The sequence below is a fragment of the Macrobrachium nipponense genome, chromosome 6, assembly GCF_015104395.2.
Source record: "Macrobrachium nipponense isolate FS-2020 chromosome 6, ASM1510439v2, whole genome shotgun sequence".
Lineage (NCBI taxonomy): Eukaryota > Metazoa > Arthropoda > Malacostraca > Decapoda > Palaemonidae > Macrobrachium > Macrobrachium nipponense.
In genome coordinates this window covers 36,610,070-36,634,290 of record NC_061108.1, presented here as the reverse complement: position 1 = coordinate 36,634,290, position 24,221 = coordinate 36,610,070, and the positions used below count along the sequence as shown (strand labels likewise).

The window sequence follows — 24,221 nt, the reverse complement described above, 5'->3', positions numbered from 1 at the left end:
GTGTATTTTTGTAAAAATCTGCATCCTAAATTTTGAAGTTCATCAAAGTAAATAAAATGAAAAGATTCAATCATTTCTGTTTTAAGGAGAGTCAGTTTTTTCATTTTGCATAAATTACCATGAGATCTTTGAGTTTTGAAAGCAAAACATTTAGGAAAAAATACAAATGTAAGATGTCTAAATGACCTGATGTGGTTTCTGTTCCACAGGACTGTCCATTTTTTCCCATAAAACCTTTATACAATAATAATAACATTTTCAGGAAGAGAGCCTGTTTCTTTAACCACATGGTTTTTGCAGCATATAGTATTTTTGAATCTTTTTTCATCCAAAGTAAGATGTTTTATCAGGAATGTATAATTACTGTCTTGCCAGATGCTGTTAGAGAAATATAACGATGATCATTATTTTTTTATAATATTGTACGGAATATTTACTATTTAGTCTTGCCATTCTCATAAGTTGAATGAATCACATACCACTTCGACATTAACTAGTATTTTCCATTCACACTAACTGATTAATATAATTTTGCAGTGTGTTATTGCAGATGTCATTAAGATTAGCTCATACGGTTTGGGAAGGTTTGTGTTGCATATCACACAAACATTAGAACAAACTTTAGACTGAAGTTACTAGTGATGCGGATTTTCTTTTCCTTTTTCCTGGTTGAAGAACCAGGCTTCCCAGACAGAATTGAACCTTATTTACTAATTTATATAAATTTTGTCATTTATTATTTGCCTTCATTCCTAATCATGCTCTCCTATCAAAGGTTATATTATATACAGTACCTCTGATGATATTTCTGTGTATAGTTACAATTCAGTAAATAGTGTTGACTAAACAAAGGATTTTTAAATGTTAAAACTCAACACTGCCTGGCTTAAAAGTAGTGCGGCTGTAGTGGATATTAGAAATATCTCTTTCATGTGAATGGTTCCTTTCCTTATTGCATGGTGATTATCAGTAAGAGCTAGTGCTTCATGGCATGTGGAATGAATGTTCTTTGCTTTCCGTTTCGTTTCCAGTTTTGGAAGGTACCACTGATTTAGCTTATTTCCTACAAAACTAATCACATAGAGACCTTTTTTATTTACATAATTTAGTTGTTATAGTCGTTTATTATTATTCTTTTACAATCTTGGTAAGCTATTCTGTACTGATTAAAGCTTTTTTTCAATGGTCGAGGCTCAGATTGAGAGTATCCTTATGTCAGTTGTATGAGACATAGTTAAAGTGTACTTAAGACGATTACAGGCTACAATGTATCATTGCATGTTAGGCTAACAAACCTTTATTTTTCATTCATTTGTAAATAAATCAAGACCAGTTTTTTAAATTATTCCGAGAATTTTTTCATGAGGTATGTCTTGCCAATTTACTGAAACTATATTTTGCAGTAGTTGCATTTTTAATATATTTATGATAATGGTACTTTTGTCAAAAGTTTTTTAAGCCTGATTTTTTCTTACTCTTTAAAGCTATAATTTTGTTTCCCTTGGTCTGTTTGTGGTGTTTAGTAGAGAATGTGCTCAAAAGTATTTCTTATGTTTCTGTAGTGCTTCCAAAGTTGAGCTCAGAAGAAATTATTTGCCTAAGGGATTTCCAAGCGAACTGAACTACATACATTCTTTTTAGATGTTCCGTAGATTGTTTGCATGCTATGTTAGCAAGTCCAGGCAGTGTTGAGATCAAGGGATGACTGAACATAATCAAAGGGTTTGCCTGACTGGCCTCACGATGTTGGACTGTAGCATCCTCACAGCCTAGCAGCATCCATGGTTGGCTCTGCTCCACTGCATGATTTTTTTTCTCTCTCTCTCTCTTTCTATCATACAAATTATATTCCCTTTTAAATTCTTGCTTCTTACTTAACTGTTTCCAGACCTCCGATTCTCTCTTCTCAAAGTACTGTTTAATATGTACCACTAACATCTTGTATTTCACTCTTCCCTCTCTTCCTTCTTTTTTTGTAATTTTCCATTTACTAGTGAGTTTATGAAGTATTCAAAACTGGTCAATAATATTTTCTGAAGAAAAAATTGCATCAAAACATATACTACAACTAATAGTGTTGGTATGTTAAGCTGTTATTTTCAGAATTGTATCTTACTTATGTAGCACCAAAAACATAATGGATAGGAGACTTGAGCATTCCTAAATGAACGTTACATGTTTTTTTAAAGAAATGTGTAATGTTAATTTACGAATGCGGTCAAATTAATGCTATTTACACTGAGGAGATCCAAACATAGCAGTATTTATCATCAATGCAGGTTTTTTATCAAGCTTCTTTTCAGTTGTTTTATTGTGTTAATAGCATAAGTGGAAAGAACTAGCAAATTTAGTAGTAGAGTTTAGGAGTGTTGTGAAATGAGGATAGTACAAGAAGTCAATGAAATTCAGATGTGGTTACTGTCAAAACTCCAATGAAGAATCCCATAGTTGCATGCAAATGGATAACATGAACTTTTCGTGATGAAAGAACTCAGTACTGAAAAGAAGATTCCCATGCGTATTCAAAGATCATTTTGATGTCATAGGTCCAGGAAATGATAGATTTCAGAGTAATGAGAAAGCCGTCTTTTAATGTCAATAAACAAAATGTTTACAAAGGAAAAAATTAATCATTACATTATTGGCAGTGCTCTTAATGGGCAGCTAAGTAAAAGAGGTTAATTGGAGCCCGTCGTCGGTATTAAACTGCTTTTATTAACTAGAAACGACTTAGAAACTTAGGCTGTGACACATCCCATTATAAGGTAATTGATAAGAATTTTAGATGCTATACTTGTTGGAGGTTCAAATAAGATGGAACAATATTTTGGTCTATTGTGACAGCTGGTTTAAAGTTTGCAAAAGAAAATCAACTATTGATAATAATGAGAATGCCATAATGATTCTTTTCATCATTAGCTGTTAATCTTGCAAACCATACAGCGAATCTGCCCCAGCACCGAGAAATAATGTGCTACCAACTGAATCCTGCCATCAGTCGTGATTATCTCATACTTGCCTCAGGAAGAAGAGGAAAAGGATCTACGTACTGCTTTTGGAACTATTAAAACTTACCATGATCTTCATTTGTGCCCTGAGGATCCTTCATTTTTAGATTCCATTTTTGAGCGAAATGGAGTTGTTTCTCAAGTTATGGTCGTATTTAATAGAGCCTAACGACCCTTCTTCCCATTGTGCCTTGTCCACCTGTGGCAAAAAGGGACTTTTGATGTTACACATCAGATATTCAGAGTTAGTTTGGACTTCGTCAAATTGATGATGGTCTTCAGTTCCAGCAGTAATGACTTGTGTCATGCAAGTTTTTCTTTTAAAGCTGCTGAGATATGACAGTTAGCTATGCATGAAACCCTTCTCCAATTATCTCAATTCTTTGAGTCCGTTTTGGTATTCGGCAAATTAAAATTTGATATTGTTGATGGAAGGAAGAGCTTTTGACTAAATGTTTAGGTAAATAAGCAATGTAGAAAGCATCCAGCAGATCAAGGGGTGCTGTTCGGAACATCCTTCAGTAACCGATGAACAGTCAAGGGGTGACAGTCAAAATTTATTTTACAAATTTTGACTATGAATGCTTATGGCAATCATTTGACCCCTCAGATTTAAAATTATTACAAGAACTCAAAGGCTACCCATTTAAATTTGTTTCTTCCATATTTATTGCCTAAGCTTATGTTTTGCTTTGCCCATAAATAATGTTACTGCCTCACATGACATTTAGTTGTTCTATGAACACTGGCTTTGGGAAAAGGACCTCTGTTCACATTAGAGGAATCTTCTTGCAGCTGTTTAAGGCAATCCAAGATGATCGAAATTTTTCTCACTATTTTGCTTGTCAATAATGTTTCAAAATTTCCCAATTAATATTTTGCTCGAAACCTTCACTATTATCCTTAGACGCTCAAAAGTTTGTGCTTTGCTAAGAAATGCCAAAATGTTTTATTGTCTAGCCTTTCCTTTTAGAACCTGTAACATAAATATCCAATGTCTGCGTTTAATTTCTGATATCTAGCCTTTTATTATTTGGTTGTAGATTCGCCAGACTTATTTAGGTTATTTGTGCTGACCTTCTACAATTAAGATTTCTTTAAAACTGCTTATCTTATGAACAAGAACATCTAGTGAGAAAACTCCCGATTAAACTTTCTTAAAAGAATTTTGAATTTGTTTATATGCCACAGGTATGTCTCCACAACTATTATATTTACTAATAATGTATGTATGCCCTCCAAGTTTAGATAAAATAAGAAATGACAAATAATTATTTTAACTAAGTGATCAGCGGTGGATGAGAGGACTCCAGCAGGACGCATTCCTGTGTCTCATGTGTCAGAGGCTTTATTCCTCAATTCTTGAAAGCAGAAATAGACGGATGTATGAGCATTCTCCTGGCATTCCAGAATAGTTATCCTACGCCTTTGAAATTTCATTGGAAATCTTGTTTTTCCAGCTCTGGCCGACTATTACATAGAAATTAGGAGAGTACTAGCTCAGTAGAGATACTGATCATTCCAGAATTTTTAGGTCCATTACTGCTTCCCTTACACGACGTGTCGAAAATGTCATAAATAAATAAAGTTTATGAATCAGTCTTAAGAATAGAACCATGCTCTTGCAGCGCCACAATGTCTGTAACTCATGTGATTAAAGGAAACTGCTGAATGAAAATTATTCAACTTTTTTGTCTTTTATTGAAAAACTTATATTCATAAAGGAGTGCGAAAAGTATTAACTTGGTATCATCATCATTATGACTTTAACAATTTGATACCAGAGCACAAATATTACACTCATGGCAAGTATAGTTGGTTTAAACACTTGGAATGAGTGAAAAGGGGCGTTAGAAATCTAAAACAGCTATTCAAGGCACATCTAGATAAGGGTTATACAAGGAATTATTCATATACAGACCATAGACAAAAATTCATTTTCCCATAACAAACTTGATGATCTCCATTTAGATAAAATAACAGATGAAGAGTTTAGGAGTCACTTAACTCCTTTTATATTAGCAGTTTAACATAAAGAAAGTGAAAGGCTGTAGACATAGTCAGGAAAAAAGAGTGTTGATGATGATTATATCAGGGCTCCAGTGGTTTAATTACACTGCTATTCAATTTTAATATGGTTGCCTGTAACTGGATGTGTGGACACAAGTAGATATATGAGGTGTGGATTCGTGAAGCAAAAATTACCTTAAATATTACATTTTTGCTAAAAATATCTTATTTCAACTTTTAGATCTGCGGGACACTATGTAGAATATTGTCGAATAGCTTTTCCGGATATATCCATACTTTTATGCCTATTAGAAATATTCCAAAAACGCATGTTTACAGATCAGTCATGTTCTTACATTTATAAATGGCGCAAGACTTTTAAGCAGTTTTAGATTACAGCCATTCGATAAAAGGGATATGTTATCTGAGGTATAGATATGCATATAGTATATATAGATTATATAGATATATACATATATATATGTATATATATATATATATATATCTATATATATATATATATATATATATATATATATATGTATGTATATAAGTATATACATATGTATATGTATATATTATATATATATATATTATATATATATATATATATATATATATATATATATATATATATATATATATATATATATATATTTCTCAATTTTCTATTAACGTCAAAACAGTTTTAGTGATTTTTTTATCTTGCCATGGGATTCAATAAGCATTAAATCATTTTCATATGAAGTTCTTTGGTGAAGCAGAGGTCAAGAATTAAGTACAAGTGTTTACTTGTTAATTCCTTTGATTGATAATTGTTTTGTTTTTCTACAAATGTTTTTGTTGCTTCGTAATAATTATATTAACTTGAGTAACTATGATTCTAAAACAAACATGTAATATTAAGTAATAAGGATTTCACAAGCCGGAATATTGTAGTCCCTAAAATATGCCTGGATAAACATTATATTTCACGAGCTCACACAGGCAAAGTATTTGTGAGTGTAGGTCTTTGTAATAGACACTTCCAGTGGTTTACAGCAATTTGACAAATATATCTAAAATTGCAGTTTGTAACACTCAGGGCTGTTACTTTTTAAGTCTACACTCTGAAGCACTGCATTTATTAGTAGGCATGATTGCTTTTTCGAGTTTTGCATTTTACTAATTGCTCTAACAAGAACGTAAATTCCACGGGCGGGACGACTGGTTTGTCAGTATAGTGGCATATTGACTTGAAAGGAGAGACAGGAAGTGGAGAAAAAACTTCTTTCGCAGTTCCTAAGAATTGAATTTATTTATAGTTAAAATAATAAGAGTTTTCATGCTAACTGTTATGTTAGCAATGTGTGGTATATAGGTTCTCTGCAGTCATGTAAGTCTCAGTGTGACATTGTAGAATTAACTGACATTACAACCAAATATATGTTTGATGTTTAATTATAGGTATAATAGTTTCTTAAACCGAATTTACTCTTTATGAGAAATAGTGCACGTCGGTGGAAATTGGTTAAATCTGACGGAATTGTGATGGGATCCAATAGATTCTACTCTTTTATTTCTGTTTACTACTTGAATAGGACGATTTTTGTCATGAAAATAAATAACGGTAAAGTAATAACGAAACTTGCTTGATAACATGCCTTTAGAGCAAGTTTGTGTTCTCAGAAAGTTCGTATATTCACATACATATGAAAGGTTTAGGCAGCTACTGATCATTTTAATCATCAACTTCTTGAAAACTGCTAATGATGGACGTGAATGGTATTAATCATTCAACAAGTTAAAAGATAAGAGGGACGATTGAGAAAAGAGAGGCACGCTTGGAATGCAGAGTCCCTTTAAGGTGATATCCGATTTTTCAAAGCTAATTAATTGATGAATTATTTAATGGTAAGACTAGCTGAAGAACCACATTAATTAAGAAGTACTACTAACAAATAAAGATTGTGAAAGAAAGTTTCTTATGTGACTGAATTGTTAGTACAGTGTACTGGTGCAGAATAAGAATACAATATAGAGCTACTAGACAGTTTTAAATACCTGCCTTTACTAAAGTGTAGATGAAAGTTTTGATGCAATGACCCCCATCCTTCATAAATGGTACCGAATTGCTTCATATTATAAATTGCATTATAAGAATTACTTCTATTTCTATCGCCATGTGCTTGTTGACACAGTTTTATTCATCCTTACTGTGTTATTATCCAGTTTACTCACATTGCTTCTCCCCTTCATGCTTTCTTGTCTCTTGCTTCAAAGTTCATATTACTGCAAAGCATTTGCTGCTCACTTACTATGAAGTATTTTGTCGGGCTTTGAGTCCTTTTAAGCTACAGTGGCGGAGAAATTCCCAAGCTCTCTGTTTTCCCTCTTTTTGCACGGGGAGATGTCTCAGCTGCTGCAGTAATTATATGCAACTATTAAATGCACTTTGCTGCTAGCCTTCATATATATATATGATATATATAAAAAGGGAGATATAGTTATAGATATATTATGTGGAATAATATATATATATTTGTGAAATATATTATATTATTATATATATAATATATATATATAATATAAAGATATATATATTATATATTATATATGTATTTATATATATATTCAGTAAGTTTATATACATTATAAAGATATATAGATATTTATATATAGATATATTAATATATATTGATATATATAATTATTATATATTATATATATATATATATATGTTGTATAAATATACATACTATATATATATATATATACACTAAAAATTATATATTTATTTGGGATTCTTTTGTTTGTAGAACATATCAGGTTAATGACGAAACACAAAATATGTATATAAAAGATAGCGGAAGGAAGCCGACCCAAGACTTGGCCATGCACGCCTTATACCAAATCAGGATTCCATCTCTCAGAATGCATCTAACGTTATTTCTAAATATGAAAGCCCGATGCCCAATGAGCACACTGTTTCTATGCTCCATTGATTTCCTCTTATATCTACTTTTACTACCTGTTGTTCTGTCCACCCCAACCCCCTTTTTTTTCTGTTGGCAATTCATGCCTCCTCCAATGTGTATATTCAGTGGGGGGTCTATGACCTAACCCACATCTAGCATGGTGCTTGGCATGCTCACCTTGATGTATCCATGGCCCAGTCTCTGATCTTGATTTTGAAGTGTCATGCATTATCTTTTTATTAACAAAGGGTATATGTACCTTTTTTATATTAGTTTTTTAGTTATTTTTTTTTCATTCTTCAGTGGTAACATTTTTACTTTTGCGTTAGGATGTTATTTTATTAGTAGCTCTGATCAGATTTTTCCCCTCACTGAACAGTATTTTCATTCCTAATTCCATTCTAGACATACTCTTGCAAAATACAAGAGTATGGATGTCTTCAACCCTTGTGCTTCATATTTGTCATTTTTTTGATAAAGATAAAACCATTCATTTACCAGACATATATATATATAGATATATATATATTATATATATATATCATATATAATTATATATATATATATATATTTTATATGCATATATATATATAAAATATATATATATATATAATTATATATTATTATTATTAAATATATATTTATCTATATATAATATAGATAATATATATATATACATATATATATATATATATATATATATATATATATATATTACTTATATATATATAATATATGTGTGTGTACAGAAAAAGCTAGTCTGAAAGTTTGACTAATTTAAAACGAATTTTTCACTCACTAGTTTAAAGAATAGAGCCATTCATCTTGGCACCTGTTTTTAAGAGATGATGTGCCATGATTGCCCTGATATGGCTCTTGTTAGGAAGTATTAATCTACACTTTTGAAAGTATCCAAAGTTTAGAAGTCAGTTCAATGCACATTGAATGTTATGCCTCGTATAACATAATGTTTTTACATTTCCTCTGTTAAAGACTTAAGGCATTGTAATTTTGTGCATAAACCTATAAGAAGTCAGTTCTTTTCTGAATGTGTGGATTGATTATAGTTTACATGAATGTTTTCTGGTAGTCTTCTCTTTCCCCTAAAGATACTTTGGTTGGGCCATTTGATACTCATCTGTGCATGCTCTTTCCTGAGGCACTTTCTCCTCCTGCCTTTCCACCAACTCCTGACACTTCAGTATCAGAAGCCAGGCTTAGGAAAAGTTGATATTGCGTGAGGTGTTGGTGGTGGCTGCGGAAAGGCTGTGTGTGTCAATGGAGGTGCGGGCCCACTTGGTAGTTTGGGTGTGGCATGATGACAGTACTATTATATAGGCCAGCCACACCCAGGCTACCTACAGCATTTTATCGCTCCTTCAACTATAACCTTTTTTTCGTCTACAGACCTTCACAAACTAAAGTGTTATAATGTCATTGTACTTTCCCATTTTTTTTATCTGTTAAAATGTTACAGTTGTTTTTCTTGGCGTTTTTGAAGGTCTACATTCAACAGATATTACTTTGTCTGTTTGACTGTGGTGCCACTCAGGTGCCAGCACGGTGAGCACTGGTGCCTTTGCCCAACCCGCCCAAACCCGCGGGAAACAGGCATGAGCGCCGCCCTCCGCTTTGCATGTGGGAGGTAATTTTAGCCAAGGGATTGTGCTTATGGTTCTGTATATGCAGATAAGCGTCTTTTTTGCTGAAAAAACAATGAGCTCAGTATTTAACTTTACTTTGGCATGACCAGTGAGTGTAGTGGGTGGCTGTTGCTTGGGTGGTTGGTAAGTTACTGGTGTGAGGTCAATTGACGTAGAATTCAAGTTCATTTTCACACTATTAATGTCAATCTCCACCCATAGCTGCCTATCCCAGCCCGTGCTTACCGTGCTGTGGGTGATGCCCATGGTTGTCGCCTGTATTCAATGTGACAACACCACAGACCATGAATCATGCACGCTGTTGTTTCATTCTGACCCGTAACCAGTGTCAGAGGAAGGCTGCTGCCTTGTCAGCAGAGTGAAGCAGAGCACAGAATTTATGTTTTGTGTTGTTGTCGCTGTCTCCTCGGAACTCGAACACTGTGTTGCAAGTGTTATCTTGTTCACGTGTTATAGACATTATATTTACTATCTTTGTAGCTAATCAATGATTCTTTGGTGTTTGCAAATGCACAAGCCTTTGAGATTTATTTCATTTCATACCTTTGCCCACAGTCATTGAAAATTCAAAGTAAGAGTCATTGATTAGGGAACTGTGTAGTTCTTTGTTTTCAAGTGCACTATAATGTTCGAGATTCGAATCCTGAAGATCTACACTGCTGCTAAACAGTTTCAATAAATAATGCACCAAAAGATATTAATAACAGGATTTTTAATAGAGGTAACAGGTGTATTAAAGAAATCAAGGTCATTGTTGATCCACTCATTAATTTTTTTCACAACTAACAAGACTATTTAACTCCACAGATGTAGTTGATTTGTAAGGCATAGTGATTATAAATGCATATTTGGGTAGTGCACCTTTTATCTCACCGCAAGTAAGAGAAAATCTAAGCAGAGGTAGATCTCACTTATTATGTATCTAATGTTCTGGATATTTATGTGACCAACTTACTAACCAATGGGCCTCGTTACTGATGTTCTGTGTTTTGTGTTTCTCTCCTGCTAGTTTCATAATCAGTCCAAGTTGTACAAAGATACTCTGCACTACATGAACACAATCTTCACTTCGTTCTTTACCATTGAATGTATGCTCAAGATCGTGGCATTCGGAGTCAGGGTAAGGAAGGTTCATCTCTTACTCATCATTTGAGAAGATACCACATGCAGTGGCAGTCTCTCTCAAACAAACCCTCGTTTGTCTTTCTTTTCTGTCCTAAACACTATTCCTGGTCTCCTGTATTTCATCTTAAATATTGTGTGAATCTTGTGGCAGTAAGTTGTTGTGATGTTTTCTTCTTGTGCAATGCTGTGCTATAAACAAAGCTAATTGGATATTAGCAACATTTCGTAGCCTCTCTATAGGTGAGTTATAGTCTCATCATTGCTGTGTGTTAGATATAGCTTCAGTCTCTTGGTATTTTCTAGAATAGTGTAAAAATATCTATAGTTGTAGGCCCTTTGAATGACTTGACAGTTAGAGTAACAAAATGAGAAATTCTCATTTTATGTAAATGCTTGTGAATAGAGATGTAGTATTATTTTCCAACTAACTGAGTTGTTTACTGCCCAACCATTGATAGAAAAGTCCAAATATTTTGAGTACGACCTATACGTAGGATTTTCCAATGGACAGCATAGAGATTATTTTAATTGTAAATAGCTTATTGCTTGTGACCATTATAAATGTTAGGGATGTTTTAGCAAAAGGCTTCAAAACTATTAAAGAATTAGGATATTTTGCGTTATCAAAACTATCTCTGCAATGTCTGGTTTGATCAGAGAAGGGGCATATTCGATGAAAATATTTTAATACTCCCTGTGATCCATTTTCCCAAGAGAAACTATTTCCAATCATCCTTTTGAATTGATGTTTTACATTTGCTCTAAAATGATAAAGATGGAAATTACAGCGTATTGTGTCGTCCTTGTTCCTAACTTTGAAATTACAGCGTATTGTGTCGTCCTTGTTCCTAACTTTGAAACTGTTATTTCAGTACATGTACTTCAGTTGTCAAGGTGTATCTTGGTGCAATCATTTGCAAACCTTCATTAAGATTTTTGTCATTGTGGTAGGAATCTTGCAAGCACTGATCTCAGATGAATGACTAAGATTGAACCTAAATTTTTTTTTTTTTATTGAAAACAAGTTCTTCACCTTTCATTCGCAGTGTTAAGAACTGTTCAGTTTTCTGGTGGACTCAGAAATCCAGTCATGGAATATTGGCCATTCTTTTTTTGTTCAGGATACTGTAGTCCAATTCATAAAAGAAGAAACTCAAAATGGATGAAGTAGTTCTGGAAATGGCTTATAAAAGAATTATTAGATATCTTGAAATTATAAATGAGTCTCTTCGTGTAAACAGGACATGTTAGCGTATGTTGTATGCATTATTGATGGAACGTGGTTATCATATTATATTTACGCTGTTTTTGTTGACAAAAAGTGAGTACAAGTTAGAATTAGCTACAGAAGCCACATTCCTTTACAGTGACTAAAAAGTCACGGTTTGTATTTATATGTTTCCCCATTAATTCTGAACAGACATTGTCTAGATATCAGTATTTTAGATGGGTTAGTTTACAAATGGGGCAAATTTTTTTATGACTGTTGAATGTTTATCATGGAATATAGAGCCATTTTATTTTAGATTTTTCTGCTAAGATTTTCAGAGTGCTCTCTTGATATCATTAGTATGTAGGGCTTATGTCATGTGTGTTTCACTTCTATAGTAGATATAATAATAGTTACACAATATTCTGTTCATAGGTACGTATGTATTTGTAAAAGAGCTCATAGGTCACAGGTGCAAAACTAAGGTCTTGATGATTGTGTTTTTTTTTATGTTGGTTAGTAGTATGTCATTTTTAGTTCCTTTATTGTATGTGTATTAGACATCCTGTCATGGTTTGTCAGTACCCTTCAGTTCTCTTTCCTTTATCCCTGTTGCCTTTCGCACATCTGCTTTTTATACTGAGGAATATAATTGTTTGTGTGCAACTTTTTTTGTGATATGTAAGATAGATGTGTTTTTCGTCTTTACTATCTACTTCTAGGGTTTATAATTGAATTATTTCTTCTCTTATTTTCTTCCCGAGTAGATTGATTCAACATACACATTTTTTTCTCTCTCTCTCACTCTCTCTCGATAAAACATAGTATACAATGAAACTCTTTCTCACACTTCTTCATCTTCGACCTGTCGGAAATCTCCCGTTTCCTTGGTTAGGACAAACATAAAGGTGGAGTCTAACACTTGATTAAATGAATCTGCTCAGAAACAGTGTTTGTGAAATGTGCCCCCACCCCTTCTCTCCTCCTCCTCCTCCTCCTCCTCCTCCGTAAGTAAGTAAATAAGTAAGTAAGTCAGCTGCTCAGACAGAAGACGGACGTGGCCTCCAGCCAGCCGTCCCTCCCCCACAAAGAACCACCAGATAGATCCACGCGGACATCACCATCCCATCATCAGCGGAAGCAAAGCAGTCATCCTCCTCTCTCATGACAACCCTCCCTGCCCTGGCAACCAAGGCCTGGCAATCAAGCTCACCTCTTTCAGAGCAATGATCGCATGTACCCACTGTCTCTTGTTCTGAGCTGTGGCTCCGGCTGTATTCGAAAAGTGGATTACTGATCAAATGGACGTGCCTTTCACCAATCAGAGGGCATGAGTTCTATGTCGTAGACCCTTGGAAAAATCTGATTGGTAAATAACCTTGATGGTCAGAACCCACTTATCAAACACAACCATCCATATACTGTATGGTGGCGCCGTATACAAATGTCCACACCTTTGTTGCATTGTAACCCATGGTCATCGTGGTTGATGGTCTGCATTCTAAATTTTGATGTTGCATGCATTGATTGCTTTCAATATAGGCATGATTTTGCATGAGTTACTGTTTTTAACTGGCTCACTGGTTGTTCGCATGACCTTTGAATGTGTTGTTTGTGCTCTTTATTTTCAACGCATGGTAAATTATTGCATCCTTGCATTTTGAAATTTGCATGTGAATGGTCTGTATTGTAAGGTTTATTGGAAGTACGGTTTGGTTCTGTTAAGCCTTTGCACACAAGCTTATCATCATACAAATATTGGTCTGTAAAGAGACTGTATATTTTAACATTTTTGCTCTGATTATGTATGATAATTATGAGCTTTTTGATTTTCTATGGTAATAAAAATTAGGAGTAGTATGTTATTGCTAAAGTTTAATGTTATATTTTAACTATGATTATTATGACGTTGTTCTTGATTCTGTTGTTTTTATTGATGACTGCCATTATCTTCTATATGATTAAAGTTATTATTATTTATTTTGCATTCATAAAGGAAACCTAGGTTTTGTGGCTGTGTAATTTTTTATGCTTTTCAGTAATTGAGACACTAAGCTTGCTTTACTCAGTTTGGTTTCTTATATTTCACTACAATATGTTCTCTTGCCTCCTGAATTAGTATTCAAGTATCTTTGTTATTATTATTATTATTATTATTATTATTATTATTATTATTATTATTATTATTATTATTATTATTATTATATTAGAAGCTACAGCGGTATTTAACTGACATGGTAACGATTGTAGTAGGAATGTTACTGCGGGTGATGATTGTGCTTAAAAAGCAGTGCAATACAATCTTTGCAAGTTCCCATTAGAATTGATTGCAAAAATCATAGATATTGTAAATTCACCTTTCAGAGGGGCTAGCTCTAGAAGTTATTATTATTATTATTATTATTATTATTATTATTATTATTATTATTATTATTATTATTATTATTATTACTTGTGCCCATATTTTTGTGCTCTTTAGAGGTTGTAGTTCCAGAATGAAGACTGTTTTATAATATGCTCAGAGAATAACCGTCATTGGTGTGGGAATTTCCTCAAGTTTTATATAGTATTATTATAATCAATATTAGTGCTGGTAGTATCAATATTATTTTTATTATATTTATTACTGCTGCTATTGTTCTTATCAACATGGCCATTGTTTACAAAATTTCCTATTCTTTATTCATAGTAAATAAATTACTGGGCACAATTCGATAGCGGTTCCATAGTAATCACAATCATGGGTGGACTCAGTTTTGCCTTTGACTGAAATGTAGCCGACCTCCCTTCGATTCCGAGTAGCAATGGAGATAAGAACTAGAGTTTGTCTTTCATTCTCAGGTTTTTCTGTGTTACTTTATTATTAATAGTTTAGTTTGAAGTTTTGGAGAGCTGGAATTATGTTGGATAATTATCATTAATTTGCCAGTGTTTTGATTTTTTGGATAATGACTTAGAGTTTAGTATATAATTTTTTTTTTGTACGTGGATTTGTTGTTTGGAAGTTTGTCTTGTATATAGAATTGACTTTGATTTCTATTTTTATGATTAACATTTCCGAATACTCATTTTTTGGTGAGATAGATATACATCTATATATAGTGTATTCACCCTTGGCACAGTGATTTTGGCCAGTATTCTTTTAAGTGCTGAGGAGCTGATCTGTGCTCTATGTGGATGGCATGTTGGAATGGAAAGCATAGTGCTCCCATGTTTGCATGTTGCATGTTTTTGCACGTTTTGTACTGACATGTTTGTTACCATCATCACTAGCATGACATCAGCATGTTTGCATCGCATGCCCGAGGCATGAAGGCACCTGCATCATGGTAGAATACAATTGGATGCATTTGCTAGACCCTTTGATACTGTTCCCGTGGACTAAGTGATTGCTTGCTATAGTCTGTGGTTCCAAGTCTGTATCATTTTGATCCATGATAGATAGTGAGTGAGTGACTCAGAGTCCTGCTGGCAGTCCTGTCACTGTAACCGTAGTGCTACATTGGGTTTCCCGAAGAAGCCGAGGGAGACTTGAAACCACACTAGATATATGATACCCGAATTGTTGACAGTATCATACTCAACTATTTTATTACCAAATAAACTGAATGACCATTTTCATTGATTCATAGTACTATAAGTATTAATTTTGTGTTTCTTTGTGTCTCTCTCCTTACATAAAACTTGAAAAATCAACGGTGCCACCTGAAAATCATTGTTCATCCTCACTGACTGGGTTTGGCTGATTCCATTGCCAACCAATCACATGTCTCAAAACTGGATGACACATACCCTTGTGATTTGCGGTCCCGCCCATCCCCCCTCTGGCGTCCCCGCCCGACCAATCAACAACACTGTGCTCTGTTGCCTCCGCCCAATCAACAATCGGCTATGACCGTCTTCAACTTTGGGCTGTTGTATTTGCCCAATCAATCAATAGTTTTATAATGCGCCTGATCTCTTCACGAATATTCTCTCATACCTGAACCTCGTTTTCACCATTTTCTTTCTGCTTGAGTGCATTTTGAAACTGATAGCTTATGGATGCAGGGTAGGAAAGACATGCAATTAAATGTGTACTATATTCATTGGTCACTTCTTCAGTCTTTGCCTGTCTTTTTCTGTGTTTTCATTTGATCCATAGATGCAGTTGCTACACTGGAAGGCAATCAACTCTGAGCCTTCTTCTACTGCCAAGTGATAATTCTCAGGTCATTTGTAGAATTTATTCTAAGGTACTGAATGGTACTTTGTAGTTCATCCATTGCATGTGTACAGTTGAGGAATGAGACAGGACAGTACCTTCCATTTGCGGAGACTCATTCTTATCATCTTCATATTAGGTTTTAGTTGTATTATTTAAGTTGAATCCTTTTGCAGAAAATGAAAACATAATTATCAAACAAGTAATGAAAGCTTCAGCATCTATGTTTTGCAACCTACAACTTCAGTGGTTGAACACCATAGAATGCAAATCAAGTTGTCAAGGTAAGGTAGTTTACTGGGTTGTGATGATTTTGCATATCATATAAAGTTATTTTTCTTTTGCAGTGTGAAATTCAACCATTCTGTTTAACATTTGAATTTTTTAATATGAGGTTGACACTGGATTCAATTATAAATACAAGACAGCTTAGATAAGGTTAAAACCATTAAACTTGCAACAAAAACATTGTGACAAGATTCTTATGCTTTCTAGGGACGAGAAGTGTTGACAAGAGTATATATCATTATCAACCTCAGTGGAATCCCATCACCATATTCTGATATAGCTCAGTCATGTCATGCGATAGAGAATCTTCTTTACAAATATATACATTCACTCAATACGAATAAGTATATTGAATTCTCCAAAAAATTGCTTTGAAAGGGGACTTCTATTACTAACTATACTGAAAGAAATCAAAGAGGATGATACTTATTCCTATACCTTATGCTAAATGTTTCGTTTATATTTATCAGACAGCTCCTGAAACAAAAGTGCTTTTGTTTATTATTCTGTTTTATTATATTTATTAAAATGTGCTGAATAAATACAAATAAATTCCAGTCTTCTAAAAGCAGTCAACGTAACTCTAGATCATATCTGAGCACTGGGAGTGCATTAATTGTAGCTGTACCCACTGCCATCCCACTGATTACTCTTCTGATATTTCATGTCAGATGGCGGATGTGATAACTTTTTGGGCTTAGTTTCTTTTCCATCTTTCCTTCATTCTATCAAGTATGAACTGGAATCAGATGGATGTTATTTTAGATACTCCTGGAATTGGTGGGGGGTGGAAAACCAAATGCTTTAACATCCATAAAATTTCCCCTTATCCCCTACTTAGGTATAGTGATCAGATTTGAGAAATCAGATATCACGCAAGTAGAGGGTAGATTATCTTGACATGCCAATAGACACGGCAGCAGCAAGTTCCTCCCTTTAGGTTCTCGTATCAGCAGGTTCAGAAAGGTAGAGGCAGCATACTAGGTCTGAGAATGACAATTCGTATTCAAGGTGGTTTCAAGTGGAATGATACAGAGACCTTCTCTACCTGTTAGTGGACATATCAAGGCAACTTCCCCTGCTCTCACCCTGCTTAAGCAAGGACACAATGGCTGGTTTTCATCAGGCAGTGGCCTCCCTCCATCTTTATGGCTGGAGGCTATCCAGCAGCTCATTAGAAAGAAAAGTTTTTTCAGGAGTAGTTACTGCGATCATCACCAGATCCCTCATGCCCCTTCCCTTTGTCGGTACCCGGAAAAATGGATGGTGTTCCTTTGTTGATGCAGTGGGAGGGATCTCTATATCCTCAAAAAGTCTTGAGGGATGTGCTAAAATTCCATCTCTTCCTGCATTGGGAGCATCTAGCCCTGTCTGAAATTAAAGGTTGTAGGGCCGACATTGCCCGAGTTCAAACCTGGGGGTGTAGACCTTTCATTGTCATGGGGGTGGTCAGACATGATCAGATACTTTAAAAAGAATTGCTCCCCTCGAGAACTAAAACCTTCTGAGGAAATCCTCCATTGAACTGATCAGAAGGACATCAGACAGGGACTTGAATCTGCAAGTGGTTTTTTCCGGTTAGTATTGGCGTCAACGAAGAGGGTGAGGGGACGTCATTCTCTCTCATATGCCGTTAACCACATCCATGGATGAACATTGAGGGACTTCACCTTCCTCCCAGAGTTGAGTTCGTGGTGAAGACCAAGAACCCCTCCACACATGACCCAACCAAGGTTTGATACATTTTTTGTCTTCTCATTAAAGGACTTCATAGGTAATGAAAAGAACAAAATGTTGCTAAGTCCAGTCAGAGCCCTGAGAGCCTATTTTAAATGTACATCCCCCACAGACCAGCCTGTCAGAGATTTCTCCTAATTGCAGGTTGGGAGAAGTGAGAGATTTCAAGGAACACTATCTCCTTCTGGCTGATGGAGGTGGTTGTGAGGGCATATGGACTTGACCGTAGCGCAGATTCGGTCCCACCCTGTCAGGGCTTACAACATCACAGGAATAGGACTGTCAGTGGCATTTAGGAAAACCACTTGGTTGGTCAGGTCCTCCAGGTCAGGTCTAGAAGAAGTAGATGGCATTCACCTCCTTCTACCTCAAGGATATAGCACACAAGTCTTTAGATAATTTCACCTTGGCCCCGGTAGTGATGACGCAGCAGATCATATAATGACCAGCAACATCATGAGGAATGGGGGGAGAGTATGGTGCACACAGCTTACATCTCTGGCTGCCCTTGTGGTATCGAGAGGGAACACCCCCACATGTTTACCCGAGAGATCATCCTCCCTCCTTCAAGTGAGGTTCTATATATGAAAGCATAAGTTCGTATATGTGTCGAACAAATACTAAATTAAAGAAAAATTTATATTTTTCCTAACATACGAACCTATGATTTAATACAGATGAAGTTAGCAAAGTCTCACGTAGTTTCGATTTCTCACACCGTCAAGGAGGATGAGAGTAGCTGTGTACAGGCTGTCTCACATGATGGGGGAAGGCAGGTCACACCACGTGACCCATGTACAGCGTTGGGATTTTTTTTTCAGACACAATTCAATAACAGCTTAAGATGCGTAAGTGAGGATTACTCCATGTATAAAAGTATAGGTTCGTATGTTAGGAAAAATACAAATTTCTTTTTAATTAGGTTTTTTGTTACTGATTTCCCGCCCGTTGTCTTTACCAAATCATATAAAATAATCTTTAGAATTTATTCCATTGCTCTGAAATTAGTGACTGGTATCAGTATGAAAAATTCTTTGATAAAATCAAAATTATGTAATTGAACACATTGAAACATGAATGTGTGAGAAGGATTGGAAGAAATTGATCATGGTAATGAATTTGGCAATGCTAAGTAGTTGTAGCCTTAGTTGCTGAATTACTTTAAATAATCAAAGAATCTGGGATTTTATTTTCATCCTAAATTGTTCTCACAACTTGTGCTCTTCAGTATATATTTTTCTATAAAAATTATGGCTGCCCCCTACAGTTAGGTAAGGGACAGTTTCGCAATGAAGCGCTACAGATAAAATGCTAAATGGGGAAAAAGATTTACAGACTCACAGAGTTAAACATGGTATCCTTATTCCACGTTGTTTTTGGAAAAAGGAACCAATAGTAAGTGAAGCTGCAAAGAGAGCCACAAAGATTGCCTTGAAGTGGGGAACAATTCACTCGGGAATGAAGGTAGGTAGGGGACATTCACATGAGGTTCTAGTAGTCCAAACAAAAGGAGAAATAAAAAATTATTTCCGAACAATGTCCAGAAAAGACATAATGGCTGCTCTGTAAAGCATGATCTGTCCTGGTAAAATACCAAGGGTATAAGGACTATTTTTATCTTTATGTGATGATTTGCTCACATGAACCTTTATGCATCATGGCTGAAAGGAATGATCACCAGCTCATTGTTGAACTGAAAAATATTCTAGGTGTGGGTTATAAATGGTTTGTCAAGGAGATTTTAACTTTTTAGTCATCAAAGAAGATTCCTTTACATTATATGGCGAAGCAAATTTTTCATTTGGTGGCGACTTTTAACCCCATGCAGAGGGAATAATCAGTGTGGCAGGTTTTTCTCAGACTTTCTCAGAATATTTGTCTTGTCTAAGACACTGATGATCCAAACATTCTGCTATCCTTAAAGATTAATTCTATGGTAGAGATACCATACCACAATTGGACTATGGCCTGGCAGGAAAAACGTTAGCATTTTAGAGAGGATACAAAATTTTAATTGGAAGACCTCCCATTAAACGGATAAAAAAAAAAGTATGTAACCGGAAGAAAAGTTAATCACAGTATGAGGACTGTGCTCTGAAGATTTACAAACAACATGACTTCTCTCCTGATGATCTGAAAAACTGAGATAACAGCATAGAGATAGCACAGGTTGAAGACAGGCCTCCATCTGCATGACACCTACCTGATTATCAGATGAGCTGGCGTTAGCTCTTCTCATTTTGCCAATTGTTTAAACAGTTAGATATCAGTAGCATAGAATTGGAATGTTCTAAGTAGACTGGTTGTACACTAAGAAGAACAATTTGGCATAACACAAAAAAAGTGAAAGCAACAGACACCAAATTTTCTGCATTTTGGGGGGTTTTTGTATTTCTCTAATATCACTGCCTGTGAGAGCTCCAGGGATTTGACTGGCATATTCAAGACTACTTATTGCAATAAACTTTTCCTTGTGTACTTTTCCTTTGCCCGCTCTTGAGCAAGCAGATTGCATTGCTTATCAAATGGGGTAGCCCATGCTTTGTACTTTGCTTTGACTGACCTATACTTGATTATTTGTTATTATCAGACTACCAAGAGGGAAGATGAAACAATAGAAACCTGTGCAGTGATTTCACTACCCATATTTTTGATGGATCATAAAAGTTAGCAGCCATTTATCCTTTTGGAATTTTTCACTTAAGCTAACAAACAGCATAATTGGTGCTACAAGACATGTCTTTAAGCTTCTGAAGACATGTCAGGTTTCTGGGTAAATTGTAGAAAATACCAATATGAGTCAAGTGTGTCGACTGTACGAGTTGACATGCTTGATTCACTTTGGATATTTTTACTACTTGCTATATAAACTCTACAAGAAAAACTGCAGAATAACGAAAGGCGCCAAAAGGATGGAAAATAGGTAATGTGCCCCTATTTACAAAAAAGGTCTTAGAGAAGAGCCAGGAAATTATTGACCAATCTGTCTAACATCAATCCCTTGTAAGAGTTTTTAGTCCATATTTGCAGATCAAATTGTGGATCACACTGATAGAAACAACTTGTTAAAATAGCCAGCACGGTTTCAGACAAAACAGATCCTGCCCATCAAACCTCTTGGAGTCTTTTCATAACATACTTGGTATTTACGACGGAAGTAGAGCAAAAGGCCTTTGACAAATTTCCACTAAAGAAACTAAGGACAAAGTTAGAGTTTTAGGAATTGGAGAAATAGTAGACTGGATCGAAGACTGGCTAACTAATAGAAAACGAAGAGTTGTAATAACTGGTGAAGAATCAGAATGGACAGATGTGACAAGTGGAGTTCCTTAGGGCTCTGACCTTGGCCTGTTTTTGTTTTTTATTCACTTTGAAATCGTAGAAAGAAAAATAACAGCTGTAAAGTTTGTAGGAACTTATTAATCTTGTTACATCATTCATATTCTTGAGTGAAGTAGTAAGGATTAACTGGTGATAATAAGGTCTCTTGAGCCTTAACATTCCCAGCTCACTCTAAAATTTATCCTGAAAAATGACCCGACTGCCTAATGACTGGTACTGAGCCAAAGCTATCTCTTACCTCCTCCAACCTTTTCAGGTTATTGAAGAGAATATATGTACTTACTGTGCTAATGATATCTTATAAAGGTATCAATATTTAATTGGAAATAAGGCAGGGATTATAATGGAATAACCCCCCTTCAGTCTTCACCCTTTTGACCGATAACGGGGAACCAATGATAAGTGATGAGAAAGTCTGCCCTTTAGTGATAACTAGATCTGCAGTTTTCCGGTCTCAGTTCTTACTGATCTGCCCATGGTCTAATTGAAAATAAAGTTTTTAATGTCATAGACATGTAAGATAACCAAGGTACATAACAATATTTCCACATATAGAAACAAAAGTATATAAGACTTATATTTCTTACTTTATTCACCTTAACCTGTTTCACATTTGGTTCACTCAACATTTGTCATTATAAAAGTGTCTGTTATTAAGAGTAGTATTGTGATTGAGGGAATGGTTATATTTGTTTCACACTGTATCAGAAATGATGGTTATGTTTTCATTGTAAAATGGGTTAACCAAACTTTTCAAATGTTCACTGATAAGGTAAAAATCACAGTTTGCATACAAGAACATACACATTATATGTACTAATTATCTAAAACAGTTACGAGGACATTTTTTATTGGTACTCTAGGCAGTATTACATTGTTCCCAGTTTGTGAAATGGTTTGGAAACAGGAAATATTTCTTAGTTTTTCATTTCATTGTCTTCATTTTTTCATCTTTTATCTGTATAGTAATATTAGGTATCAAGTTTGTGTTCCTCTTTTATACTTTATACTTTAAGCATAATAATGTGCCATTTCTAACATGATTAATCATAAGCATAAGGGTCCTAGTCAGTGTATTTCTGTTTTATTTTTGTCTCGTCACTGTTGAGCACATCATTTCAGCATCTACGTATATGTATGCCATGAGTGTATCATCCTGCATCTAGGAAAAACAATCCAATACTGCCATGATTTCATACCAAAAAGGCAAGCTGTTACTGGGGTAATAGCACTGTCATTTTTTGAAAAATGCCATTTTCAAGAAATAGAGATTTCCTGTAATTCTTTACTTCCAGGCATAAGATTCCCCTCTGATCTTCATGATCCCATATACTATATTGATATTTGTCAGAAAAGAATTAGCGTTGAAATGCATTAATTCTTTCTAGCACATTTTCATTATTTTATTTAAAATACTTCCTTATGATGGTAAACAGTTGTTCCATAATACTTGTATTCGGTGTCTGATTATTTTTTCATAATAGCTATTTAACCACAATTTATTTACAGCTACAGAAATAGACCACACTGAATTCTATTGGGTTTGTTTCATCAATGCTCCACATTCGGGGTTTTCAATGTTCCCAACACCAAAATCTTTTGCTACCAGACAGAAGATCAGTACAGTAGCATGCACCACCTGGAGCCCCTGGGATTTTAATTGAGAAGATAAGACAAATATCAGAAGGTTTGATAAAAGCAGAACATTGTGGTTTCTGACAATTTGGTATGCACCTGTTGCTGAGGGTGACCTATGCTTCCTGCCTGACAGAGCTGATGTCCTCTCTGATGCAGGACCTGATTTCTATTCACTGGGGACAAGAGTTCAACTAAGAGGCACAGACCACAGCTGGCATCCTTTTGCTAGGAAGGATATGGGCAATGGCTACTATGGAGTGGTCTCAAGCTATTTCGCCATCTTTGTTGTCCAGTGAAGACTCCTCTTTAACAATCTCAAGGAATATTGTAAAGAGACCAACCACTGACCGGTTAACTGAGAGGTGACATTTTCCATTCAGGAGATAAGTACTGCACCTGTGACCCAAGAAAGGAAGCCTCTATTCTCTAGACAACCAATCTTAGAATTCTGACTATGGTTGTGAAGAAGATAGGGTTTTACATGACCAGGGACTATATTGTCTTGGTAGAGCCTACAGACACTGACCCATGCTTCACACGATCAGACCACAGCTTACATTGGTTTTACTGTAACTATGGCAGCTTGGCTTGTCACAGGCGTACCACCTTCTCTTACAGAAACAATTTGTAAGTAGGGATATTCGCTGTTTACTTCGCCCTTAGTCATCTTTTCTCTGACAGAGCTTGATGTAGCAGAGTGGTTACTCCTATTGCTTTTGGCTATGGCTGATTGATAGGAATAGTTGATAGAACCCATTAGCTTGCTTCTTTATTTGGGAATCAAGCCACTGGATAACTTTACCAGGGACAAGGGGATGATGGGGGCTTCACCAGGACTCCATTCTTCATAGTAAAATGTTGGTGTACTGTTTGGGCAGCATTGTACTGAAGAAGAAAGCTTATCAGTAGGGATATCTCTGACCTGCCTAAGTCACAACAAGAACCAGATGGTTTGGTTACTTGATGGACCAATTCTTCCTCCCAGAGAGTGGGCTATGGGAACTATCTGAGAAAGTGTCTACATCAGTAACCATAACG

At 35.2% G+C, this 24,221-nt stretch overlaps 1 protein-coding gene across 12 annotated transcripts in view; it reads left to right on the top strand.

Annotated features, from left to right (window-relative positions):
* Positions 1-24,221, top strand: part of LOC135216890 (voltage-dependent calcium channel type A subunit alpha-1-like) — a 638,668-nt gene that overhangs the window by 523,228 nt on the left and 91,219 nt on the right. For 11 of the 12 annotated variants that reach the window (XM_064252417.1, XM_064252414.1, XM_064252423.1 and 8 more), the window contains one exon: positions 10,649-10,759. In XM_064252417.1, coding sequence (XP_064108487.1) covers positions 10,649-10,759 — 111 coding nt within the window. Of the gene's footprint in view, positions 1-10,648; positions 10,760-15,914; positions 16,026-24,221 lie in introns of all 12 variants that reach the window. The other variant, XM_064252425.1, reaches the window with a different exon arrangement.